Below are 12,908 nucleotides of genomic sequence, written 5' to 3' on the forward strand. Positions count from 1 at the left end.
CCCCCCCTTCCCCCCCCATGAAATAACACTAGAAGGCAAAGAGGAAGTTCAGCCCTAAAACGTAGTTTATTTAACCATTTTCTTTCCCATTCTCCCTTCTATAATATACTGGAGCAGAAAGTTAGCATCTAGGTACCATTAGCATGCATAGTGCATGTCAGACAAATAAATTGATAGATCTCTGCTTGCCATCTACAACTCAGAGCAAGGGGCCATAAACCAAGGGCATGGGGAGAGTATATATGAGTATAATGTAAGAGAGCAGGGGTTCTAACTTTTAAAGTGGTCAGTTCCTTCTTTGTAAAGTATATTTGAAGAGAATTAGATTTGTGGCAGTGGTGATGGATGGGGTGGAGAGATTGAAGGCTAATGAAAAGAAACATTTTAAAAGTAAGGAACAGGACAGCATACTGTACAGCACTGATGGGACAACTGAGGCTAGTGAGTGGGCCGCATGAATGGCCCTACTTCATCTCAGTTGGCTGCAAGATTGTTAAAACCAAGACCATCTCCTGGTAGTTTTGATAACTGCACTTGCATGCCTAGAATTTGCCAGGTGTGCCAAATAAATTGTAGCAGCACTTTGCCTGTGACAGCCGTGTGCTTCCTCTGCAACCAATGTTGTGTGCAATCAACACGCACCTCATGTCACATATCTTTGTTTTGCGGGTGTATTACTTTCGTAATACCTGCTGGGAAAAAATACATGGACAGAAGTGAGCAGAATCTGGCAACCCTGCACACAGGCAAAGGTAAACAAAATGTCTTTTGGGCCACACGTAGAACCCCGATGGGCTGCACGTTGCCCACCACTGCTGTACAGGCTCAGGGATGACATTCCAGGGCTAGAGGACACAGCAAGAAAAAATGCCAAGCTACATAAGGGGGAAACCTAACTTTGGTATGGGAAATATGCTTTGTGATTTAAAAACACATACACACAAGTGACTGTTCTGTGTTGTTTCAGGTGGCAGACATTAGTTGGTGGATTTTTGCTCCACATCTCCTGGAAGCTGGGCTGGGTGGAGATCAGTTACAGTTCAAGGTACGGTGAACTCTGCAGTACACGATTAATATTTACTTTTTGTTGTTGGACTGTGACACTGTTGGGTTCGCTGCAGAGGAAAGTATTGAGCTGCCACGTAGGAGCAGATGGAAAATGAGCACAGTTCAGACTATAAGTGTACTGTGTTCAAACAGACTCACTCCGCATAGCAGAGGCATGAGTAAGGTGGAGGTTCAGTTTTCCATGAAGAGTGAGCAGTAAAAGTTAGTGGCATAAAGATTACTTGACTTAACATGTTTCTGGTTGTAATTAAAAAGAGACATTTATATTTATTTGATACAGGAGTGAAGTTTCCATGGTGCTATTAGTTGATAGCATACTTTTATGTTGAGATCCAAACCATTTGAATAGGGCATCCTTTATTTTGCCAGTAATGAGCCATATTCTGCTTTCACTAATGTGCAAGTAACTATATGTTGAACCACTCTGGTCTAGGACTCTCTGGTCCAGCAACATCTGTGGTCCGGCAGGACCAAGGATATTGCTAAACTAGAGACCCCCAAATACAGAGGTTGAGAGCAGCTGGGAATGGAGCTGGTCAAGCAGGTGGCGGTTCGCAGGGCCAGTGGCCTGGGGCTAGGAAGCCTGGGAGCAGCTGTCACCCTGCATGGAGTCAGGTGACTGGGAGCAGAGCCCTGTGAGTCAGCTATGGGCAGCAGAGCCAGGCAGGAGGGCCAGGGAAGGTTAGGCCCCTGGATTCTCCCTGGGTGGCAGCCAGGAAAGGTGCTCCGGAAGCATGAGCACCCCTGGTCCAGCAAACTCCCTTGTTCGGAACCACTCAGGTCCAGAGGGTGCTGGACCAGAGAGGTCCAACCTGTACCCTAACTTCCGAGAGGTTGCAGGGATGTAGATGGGAGCAGAATTTGTCCCAATATGTTTTTATAGGCAATTTGGATAGAGTAATATTTTGGACCAAAACTCTCATTGTCACAATCAAACTCTTCAGGGAACAGCCTTGTTCTGTTGGTAGTAGTTGTTGACTATTGTTACTTAATAAACTTCTATTCTGTATGCATTATTTTTCTTTACCCTTAATACATCTTGGAAATACAACAGGGATGCAGGCATGGAAAAGGTTCAGAAAAGGGCAAGAAATGATTAGGAGTATAGAATGGTTGCCATATAAAGAGAGATTAATAATATTGGGACTTTTCAGCTTGGAAAAAGATGACTAAGGGGGATATGATTGAGGTCTATAAAATCATGACTGGAGTGGAGAAAGTAGATAAGGAAGTGTTATTTACACCTTCTCATAACACAAGAACTAGGGTTCACCAAATGAAATCAATGGGCAGCAGGCTTAATACAAAAGGAAGTATTCTTTCACACCATGCACAGTCAACCTGTGGCATTCCTTGCCAGAGGATGCCGAGAAGGACCAGACCATAGCAGAGTTCAAAAATTGCTGGATAAATTTATGGAGGCTACGTCCATCAATGGCTATTAGCCAGGATGGACAGGGATGGTGTCCCTAGCTCAGTGTTTTTCAAACTTTTTATACTGGTAACCTCTTTCACACAGTAAGGTTTTTTTTTCAATGTAATGAATGTATAAATTGAAAATGGGGAGGGTTAATTTAATTTCATCAGGGCCTAGGGCTGTCAGCTCCATAAAGCTGATAGTTTGGAACCCCTCTGCAACCACTTTGTGACCCCCCTGGGGGATCATGACCTTCAGGTTTGGAGAACATGTGTTCTAGTTTCTGCCAAAAAATGGGAATGGGCTACACAGGATGGATCACTTGATCATTCCCTGTTCTGTTCGTTCCCGCTGGGGTATTTGACTTTGGCCACTGTTGGAAGATAGATACTAAGGATGTTAAAATGTGGTTAATTGACTAGTCGATAGGCACTTCTGCATTCCTCCTACACTACAAAGAACTACCACTTTGAAGTACACCTCCCCCCCCCCCCTTTTGCTGCCTCTATTTCACAAAGGCAGCAAGAGGGGGAGGGGAGGATTGACTAGTCTACTAGTTGACATTACTATCCGATAAACAAACACTTATCAGATAGTTGACTAGTCTTTAACATCCTTAATAGATACTGGGCTAGATGGATCTTTTGTTTGATCCATTATGGCTGTTCTTACATTTTTATAAGATAAGTCTTGGTTTTTTTTAAGTATAACTTGTTCAGAAATGAATTTTTGTGAACATTTTTGATTGGAAAAAAAACAAAGTTCTTTGTGAGTTTGTATAGGTTGTTGTTTAAAAAAATATAAAGCTATATCCAAAACAAAACCAGTTATTTTTGTTTGTTTGTTTCTTTCGGTAAAAACTTGAAAAAAATTGAAGACAATTTTTAGATAAAAACTTTGGATTTTGTTGAAAGGCCATTTTCTGTCAAAGAAAAAAGTTGATGGAAAATTTTGACCAGCTCTTTCTGTGTGTGTTTTGGAAATAACACCTAACATCCACTAGATGTCAGTCTGATATAGGAAACAAAATGAGATTAACAACCGCTGAGAGACAAACAGTTATGGAGCAAGCATTTTCTAACTATTAGTTATTGACTAAATTAAATAACTAGGCATAGCGGATGCTTTAGGCTCATTATGCTAAGCACAGTAATTATATGCTAGTATTAGTACAAAGTCTCATATTTTGCTTTTCCCTCAGCTAGTTTCCTCAGTTTGAGTCAGTCAAAGATCCAGATTTTCAGAAGAGGTCTCTAGTTGTGGGTAGGTTTAATTTTTGAGTGCCCATCTTTACATAGCTAGGCAGGGAGTAAGAGACTATAATTCATATTGCATTCACTCTAAGGGAATTTTAGAACCCTACAGGTCTGATTTAAAGCCCACTGAAGTTAATGAGCCTTTCTACTGACTTCAGTGGGCTGGATCACATCCTAACAGCCAGGCAGCTGTTTTTTTCTTTCCTTCCTTAATGTTACAACAGTTTACTTCCCTGGATGGATGTCACTAATGCTATCCGTCATGTTAGTAATAATTTTAAAAGGGGGGGGGGACACTTCACAAATTTTTGAAATGCTCCTGGGCCACCCCGGAATGGACGGGGCTTTGGATGGAAGGGATGGGACGAGGACACTTCTATGTTCCCCTGCCCACAGACCCTGATTGGCCTGGGGGTGGGGAGAGCGCATGAAGTCTTTGCTCCCCTGTGCCAGACGCCTAGAGAGAACCACCAGCTGTTCTGAACAGCTGGCAGTTCCCTCTAGGTGCCGTGTGCCCATAGTGGTGAGGGGGGACTTTGCATGTTGACCCTGCCCCCAGGCCAATTATGGCTTGGGGGCAGCATAGTGAGCCTAGTCTCTCACCCCGCCCCCACAACTGCCCTGCAAGGCCTGTAAGTTCTGAACAGTTGGTGGCTCACTCTAAGCGCCGTGCACCCCTTGCAGGGCGGGAGGAGACTTTGTGTGCATCCCCCAATCCCAGACCTCAGTTAACCCAGCCAGCTGCCTCCCATCACTGTATCTTGGCTTAGGGTTACACTACAGGCAGCCTTCTTCAGTTTCCTCTTGAATTATTCAAAGAAACTTCACTTGAGGCTTTTTCTTGGTCAAACATACCTATCCTTAGGGATTGGGCTTATTAATAAAAAAATAACTGTAAATTATGATTCAAATGGTAACCCCCAATAAAGTTGATTCATAAGTCCACACAACTCCAGGTTTCTCTTCTCCCTCTGGGGCCTCCCTATCTGACAAGTTTGCAGTCACTTCCTTGCTTGATAAGGGTCTCTCCCAGGTCTCCACTTTCTGCAGGCTTTGCCACAGCTTCTTGAGGTTCCCCCTCTATTGTAAATTTCTGAACTTTTTATATGGGGAATCCTCCCAGGTGGAGCTGATCTCTTAATCAGGATTGGCTTAGACCCAGGTTCTTCTGCTCACCTAGCTACATTGAACCTGATTATTTGACTGGCCTGCAAATAGGGGTGCTTATTTCTGATGAAACACTTCATCTGATATCTAGGCACTCTTTTCCAGTCCTGATATTTCCTCTTGGCAGAATAGAACTCTGCTGTTACATCCTGGGAACTATTTCGGAAGTCGTTTTCCACTGCATTTTGAATGATTGCATTGGAGATATACACATTTCTGGAATTCCTGAAACTTCACAACATGGTCAGTTTTTCTTTTTTATGTTCCTAATGGGAATCCAGTTCTCAAGTTGGTTTTATTTTTTCAGAGTTCTGCCAATTCAATGGCTTAGTTTGCTATGGGTAGGCCTCTGATGTGAACTCATTGGTAGAACACTCCAGTAGGTTTAGAAGCAAAATTCCAGTTGCAGTCAATAGCCTTAAAAGGCGCATTATTCCTATAAAGATGATAATGACTAGCCAATAAACAAGGAAGACTGGGGATTTCTGTGTCAGTGACTTTTAGCTCTTCTGGTTTTTTAGTCAAGTGTCCTCTAAAGCGTATATGAAAAGAAATGTGCAAAAGGAAATGAAACATGATGTGTGTGTTTTTCTTCCATTGAATTTGCATAAATCTTTGTACATGTATCCTCTTTCAGCTTATTTTAATTTCACATTCTTCAATAGAGTTTTTTTTGTTTTGCTTTTTGCAGCATGTGACTGTATTTCATGAACATGATATAAACCAGGATTTTAGTAGTACAGTATTCAATTTCTGAAGAACTAAGATTTCACACTTTTAAACATAAATATTCTGGAGTTACTTCATGATCTTTTAGGCCTGTTCCAAAGCCAATGAAAGTCAATGGAACAACCCTTTCCTTCCTTACTCCCTTTGGTATAGGGATGTAATTGACTAATCGAGTAATTGACTACCCGATAAGCATATATTTATTGGGTAGTCAAGTCACTACTTGACTAGTAGCTTCCCCTGCTTGCTGCCTCTATCAAAGACCACAAGGAAGGGAGCCAGCTTAAAAGCCAGTTCCCCCCAGCACTTTCTCCACCGGGGGGTGGGCAGAGGAGGCAGAGGTGCAGCGGGGGATCACAGGAATCAGCTGTCCCGGCTCACCCCGAGACCTAGAAGCTGCACCTCTGCCTTTAAAATGTAGCAAAAGCCATGGGTATCTCTTGCTACATTTCAAAGGCAGAGGCACAGCAGGGGTAGCGAGTGCCCCCTTCCCGCCTTATCAATTAATAGAGTAGTCAATTCGCTGATTAATTGAAATTTAACATCTCTAATTTTGGTACAGGTTAAATCTCTAAAATCCAAGACTCTCTGATCCGGCAACATCCATAGTCTGATATTGCTGGATCAGAAAGCCCCCGCTGGTCAGGTTCAAGGGCTGGACTGGTGGTGGAGAGCACAGCACTGATGGCAGCAGGCTGGCATGGTGGAAAGCAAAGTCTCTGGCTGGAGTTGGTGGCAGGGAGTGCAACCCTGCTGTGTCAGCAAGCAGCAGGGACAGCACCCGAGTGCATAGCCCTGGCCGAGTAAGGCGGCGGGGCCTGGGAGTCAGCCCCAGCCAGGGCTGGCACAGCACAGCGTGGAGCCAGGCTGGAGACAGCGGGGCCGCCTGGCATCTCCCATGCAGTGGGGAGCACAGCCCCATCCCCAGATGGGAGGGCAGGGCTGGGGGCAGTGGGGCCAGCAGGGGAGTAGAACCAACAGCCAGGAAGGGAGCGTTGGCTTCCCCTGGTTCGGCAAACTCTGGTTCAGGACCGTTTAGGTCCCGAGTGTGCCGGACCAGGGAGGTCCTACCTGTACTATTCCCAGCAAAGATAACCTCTTGACAGGTGCTTTTCCGACCCTACCCTATGAGATTTGTAGAAGAAAAAATGTCCGCCTGTTAAAATCAATCTGAACAGCTGCTATGAATGGAAGTCACACGAGTATTCTGTGGAGATATATAAGGGAGCATAACTGTTGATTCAGTAAAAGAGAAATGTTGTGGTTAAATTAGTTAACTTGTTCCTTTCTGTTCTGGATATTTCCTAATTAAGTTGGGGGGAGTATGTCAGGGCAAAACACTGAATTAAATATATACAGCAGAAATCCCTTTTACATTGTCCATCCTAAAGAACTGCTGCTGATGGTCATTTGTAAAAGGAATGTGGTAAATAATGGTATTTTTAATTCTTTTTACAGGTCTGAAGTACTGACATGGCTCCCGGCTTCAGTATTTTTTGTGGGCATTATCTATGCAGGTTCCAGGGCATTATCTAGATTGGTAAGACACAAACCAATGGCAATTAATAGTATAGATTCTCTGTGCTTCATGACTGCTAGAAATTAGAGGCTTGATCCTGCAAAGTGTGGCATGCCACCAAGAGGTACCTTGCATCCTGGACTCCCACCAATTTTAGTAACAGTTGAGAAGACCCAGCATCTCCCAGGAATAGACCCTCACCAAACTACCTTATGCAAACAGCGAAGTTGGTAGAGGACTTCATTAGTTCTCATTTTTTGTTTACATCTACTGCAAAGGGAAGGTACAATGAGCTCAGTGGAAAAAGCTCATTAGAAAAGGCTTGTGTCCCTTTTACAGGATATTTTTGATACAACACAGGGTTTGGAAAAAAATGGCACAATTTCTATATGGGAAGAGATTAAGACACTGAATAGATTCATAAAATCATTTAAACCATAATAACCCAGTGAAGAGCTATGAGAGGTCAAGTATGCTTTAAGTAATATTTAATATCATTTATCAATATAAATTGCCTTTAACATATTTGGTTCTTGACTATCCCATGACCTTACTATAAAAAACTGTTTTGTTTTTTTAATACAGGCAGTCCCCGGGTTACATGGATCCGACTTACATCGGATCCCTACTTACAAACGGGGTGAGGCAACCCCGCACTAGCTGCTTCCCCCCAGCAGACCAGGGAGACGCGAAGCTAGCGCCCCCCCTCCCCTCCCCAGCAGAGCAGGGAGACGCGGAGACGCTTTTCTCAGCAGACACCTCAGCTTGAGAATAAAGGACTGAGGGAAGTGAGGTGTGGGAGAATAAAACTGAGCTCTGGAGAAATGTTTGGCTAGAGTTTCCCCTACAATATGTACCAGTTCCAACTTACATACAAATTCAACTTAAGAACAAACCTACAATCCTTATCTTGTACGTAACCCGGGGACTGCCTGTAATTGTCTAGTCTGTGCAAACTTCCCCATGAGTTTTGTCAATACATTCCAGTAGAGACTTAGATAACACTCTTCAAACTCTATGGCCAGATCATACTCACCCATATTTAAACCCTGGCTGACCCACTACACCTTTGGCTTACCAGTTTCCGGCCCTTCCCTACTGCTTGGATACCTAAACATTCAAGAAAGACAAGAATGTTTTTTGGGGGTAGAGGAAGAGTTGAACCCACTTCTGTGCAGGAAGGCACAGAGATCCACACAGTGAGGTTCTTAACCATGCATAGATTATATTGGCCACTGTCCTAACCTCTCTTGGACCGAAGCTGCCAGTTGTAGTTGGTTTTGTGATGTGTCCAAATAGGGACTTTAGGTCCAATCCTGAAAACACTTAGGCATATGAGAGAGTTGCTCAGGTGAATAGTCCCATTAGGTTCATGGACCCTAACTGGTGTGTAGGTTCATATATTTGAATGAATTTCACTCCTGAATGCATGCTTCAATGTCCAACATAGGTACATAATATAGACATAAGGAAAATAGATTTAACAAATCACTGGAGTGGGGCATGCTCTCATCAGCAATGTGTTTGGCTCTTAGCTCCAGTAGAAATTACATTAATTTCATGGGCTGAGTCAGGGACCCAATCCTGCCAATACTTTGAGTGAATAACTTACACACAGTTGTTTACTGGATTGGGCCCTCTTTGGGGGTGTTTTTTTTTTTTTTTTTTTGGTGAACATCACAAAAACATTGCCCATCTCTCTGCTCAGGAAAGGTCTGAAACTGGAAGAGGATTGCTTGTGTCTGGACTGAGATGCACTGAGAGAACTATGTGAGGAAATCTGCATAGAATCCAACTGCACTGGCTGGTCCCAGCTAGTATACCTTCCGTTCATGAGAACTAAAGCCACTCATAAATTTAAAAAAATTCACATCAAGACAAACATATGGAGCAGATTAACTGAGCTGGGCAAATTGGAGCAATTTTGGCGCGAAAACGTATTTCTTTTGACTTTAGAAGGAGCCAATAGTACAAAAAAAAATCCCACTAGTAAATTAGCGCCACAAAAGGAAGAATGTAAATCCTGGTGTCAGCTTTCCTTGGATATCATTACTTCTGTGTTTCCTAATATTGTGTCTAGCTTAAGATGCTTATATTAGATGGTTTCATTTTAACTTTCTCACTTGGAAGCAAGTACAAGTCCAGCTTTGGGATTAGGACTTGTTAGGTTTTCGGTACCAGAGAAAAAGCAGCTGACAACTTACTTTCTACTGTACATGACTTTTGTTTGCTTGCTTGTTTGTTTTTTCTGTTTTCTTGCTAATGTAAAGGTGGTTAAAGTGATCATTATGTAAATGTGCATGTGTTCATTGCTCCATCTGAATTGTCATTAGAGCTAGGGTTTTTTTATAGGCACGATTTGTCTAGCTATGTGGGAAAAAAGAACAAAATATTGAAAAATCAGTTTGTGGCTTCTTTGCAGAGTAAATTCTAAGATGTGTTTAGTGCATACATACACTATCATCCTTGGGGAATCTCAAGTACATTGCAAATGTGAATTTATCTCACCAACTCTGTTTTCCCCATCTGTGGATACTAATATTTACTTTCCTCACATGAGTATAAAGAATTAAAGTCAACATTTTCTGAGTTTGGGTTGCCTTAGGTTTTTCACTGCCAGTCTGAGATACCTAAGATATGATTTTCAAAAACTGCTGAGCCCCTGTAATCCAGGGGTTTGTCTACACAGCAGGGCAAAACTCGAATTAAGCTACGCAATGTGAGCTACATCAATTGCATAGCTGAAGTCGAAATAGCTTAACTTGGCTTTTGGCGCTGTCTACAAAGCAGGAAGTCCAAGGAAGAACACTCTTCCTTCAACATCCCTTACTCCTCATGAAATGAGGGTTATAGGAGCTGGAATAAAACATCCTCCAGCTTGACATTATTTCAAAATAATTGCTTGCAGTGTAGACACTCTTTTGGTTATTTTAATCTGAAATAACGCTGCTGTGTAGACATACCCAATGGACCTCCCCTGGAGTCACATTAATCATTATCATTATTGTCTGTTTCTTTAATATTTTCATTGGAATAGCAGCAAGAGACTCCCTGGGTCCTTTTGTCTCAAAAGCATAAGTCCAGTACTGCTTAGGTACCCTGTTCTATACTTCTTCCCTAGTTTGTGGCAATTCTTCATAGGAGAAACTGATGGCAAACCTGTAAAAATGGCATTCAGAATGCTGTGACCTAAGTAACTCCAAATTTCTGTGTTAGTAGACAGATATAGGAAAATGAATAAGAACAGCTTACTGTAGAGAGATAGGGTGCTTATTCTGAATGTTGTTTTTCTCCTTTGGTGGCAGCCAATTCCTGTGTTCCTTACTGTGCACAATGCAGCAGAAGTTATAACCTGTGGATTCCAAAAGTTTGTGCAGAAAGAGGTAATTGATATATGAAAGGCCAGCTCCAGTACCTTAACTGCTCTGTAACAAGATGCTGTGTTTCTTTTAATACCTAAATTAGTCCTGCATGCTTTCCTGTCTGCGCTGCTGAGTCCCAGAGACTGCATTCACTGTCAGCAAATATCAAGTTGTTGACCTAGTTCTTGGCTAGGGAAATATGTTGAATGAACATTGACAGTTTGATCTGTATTTGTTTTAAAGACTGGTTTGGTTCTGATGACTAATTCATTTTAAAAATGAATTCCCCTCTCCTTTATGGCAGATATTAGAACTTGATCCTTTGACCTCAGTGGCAGGAGAACTGGGCCCCTTAAATCACACAAGTGCAGCATGTCTAGTGATTTGATAAATGGTATGAGTCTCATGTGAACTACACACAGCTGGAATTGATCACATCTCAATGTGAAAGTTGGGGTGGGGGTCACACATGTTTCTAGGTGCTATCGGATATGTTGCATTGCTTTTCAAAACCTGTGGCTGCAAATATAAGGATACACCTACACTGCATTTTAAAACACATGGTAGCAAGGCTTGGTGTCTACAGACTCAGGCTCATGGGGCTTGCACTACAGAACTAAAAGCAGTTGTGTTGACATTGGATTTAGGCTGGGGTTGGGACACTGAAACCCAGGAAGAGGGTGGGGGTGAATGTCGGAGACTAAATCCCAGCCTGAACCATAATGTCTACACACTTGTCTTTAGGGCCATGCTGCAAGCCTGAGTCTGTAGACATGGTGCCATATTTTTTTAAAATGCAGTGTAGGTGTACCCTTAGAGAGAGTAATTCCTGTCTAATTCAGGAGTATTGCCATTTCTTTTAACAGGAGCGGGATCTGTTGCTTAAGATGCAATGGAGAGCCTGGTTAGTAGATATCAGTGTGATTTCCTTTGTAGAGTGGTCCTGGCAAACACTTCACACCACAAGAACCCTACTCTAGTATGGCCTACTTTGAAAGGAATCTTTCATTAGTTATGTTTATGGTGTGTAGAATAAAAGCCAGCCAGCCAGCACCGGATGCCACTGTAAACCTGAAGTTCAAAGATCATAATTTCATCCGATATAAATACAGATATGTCCGTAATTTCATCCAGCTCCCCCAAAGTTTGGGACATATTGACATTTAGGATTTTGGCTCACTTCAAGATAAAGATAAAGGCCAGGTATGAAATTCATGTCTGGTATCAAGTTAAGACCAGTTCCCCTGAATATTCAGTTCTGAGATAGGATAACAATTGGTAAAAACCAAATTCTGTTGCGAAGTAAGTGTTCCAGTCAGACACAATGGCTGGTTTATTGTTGTTTATCAACCTCTTGGAACCAATGTATGTGTCTGTTGGGATGACTCTTTCCCATCATACATAGAACTTATTTTATTAAATTTTTAGTTTTTAATTTTTGCTACTTATAGCAAATATTTAGAGTTATCAGTGAAAATGTTTGAAATCTACCTCCCATCTTAATGCAAAAGAATGAAGAAGTGGGCTGTGCCCATGAAAGCTCATGATACCATCTATATGTTTTGTTAGTCTAGAAAGAGCTACCAGACCAGTTTTTGTTTTTTAAGTTTATCCTGTGCAGACTAACTCGGCTACCTTTCAGTGATCAGTCACTTTACATCTTTTGAGCATGTTTTCTTTCTTTTTATACAGCACACCTCTCTCCTAAAAATCTGCAGGTAAGTTTTTTAAGCTAGTCAAATGGGGTGAATTGCACTGGTTTTGGCTCTGGTTTCTATATTTACTTCAGGTAATGGAACACTAAACCATTGTATAACTTAAGACACATTACTGTGGGCAGTAGGACCATGATGCAATGTTCATTAATTAAATTTGTTTTAATTATCTAAAAACAATTGTAAATATATATTTTTTAAATAAAATAAATGGTGTTGCTGGAAGGCCTATGATTATGACTAACAAACTTACATGATGGAGGCAAAACATGTTTTTGGAAAGAAAACATTTCTAGTTTAAGCTTCCAAAGGCTAACCATAAACAGCAAAAGAATAAAGCTTTAACGTGATGCCAAGTAGCTCAAGAATGGCCCTTCCGAGACTTGTAGGGCCCAGTTTGGCCACCGTACTCATGCTTGTTGTAAAAATCTGGCTCTTATTTTGTTGCCGCTATATATTTAACCTCCAAAAAGGAGAAGAGAGAATGGCAAATAGAAAACCACTCACTCAGCAGGCCAAGTGTTCCTTCCCTCCCGCACAACCCCTTAGAGTATGACCTAGCCACTTGATTTTGGAGCTCGAGAGTACAGTTGTTCCCTTGGCCCTGATCATAGAATATTGGTGTAGCATTTATGCTGCTCACAAGCAACATGTTCATTGATGCGTTAGAGATTT

At 42.0% G+C, this 12,908-nt stretch overlaps 1 protein-coding gene across 6 annotated transcripts in view; it reads left to right on the plus strand.

The window, feature by feature from the left end:
• The window catches only part of SLC35D4 (solute carrier family 35 member D4), an 80,439-nt gene that overhangs the window by 7,822 nt on the left and 59,709 nt on the right, over nucleotides 1–12,908 (plus strand). For 3 of the 6 annotated variants that reach the window (XM_014570526.3, XM_006117198.4, XM_075920878.1), the window contains exons 3-6: nucleotides 968–1,045; nucleotides 7,096–7,177; nucleotides 10,462–10,539; nucleotides 12,211–12,236. In XM_014570526.3, coding sequence (XP_014426012.1) covers nucleotides 968–1,045; nucleotides 7,096–7,177; nucleotides 10,462–10,539; nucleotides 12,211–12,236 — 264 coding nt within the window. The remainder of the gene's footprint in view (nucleotides 1–967; nucleotides 1,046–7,095; nucleotides 7,178–10,461; nucleotides 10,540–12,210; nucleotides 12,237–12,908) is intronic. The other 3 variants (XM_075920877.1, XM_075920876.1, XM_075920879.1) reach the window with 3 other exon arrangements.

The sequence above is a fragment of the Pelodiscus sinensis genome, chromosome 2, assembly GCF_049634645.1.
Source record: "Pelodiscus sinensis isolate JC-2024 chromosome 2, ASM4963464v1, whole genome shotgun sequence".
In the NCBI taxonomy this organism is placed as follows: Eukaryota; Metazoa; Chordata; order Testudines; family Trionychidae; genus Pelodiscus; species Pelodiscus sinensis.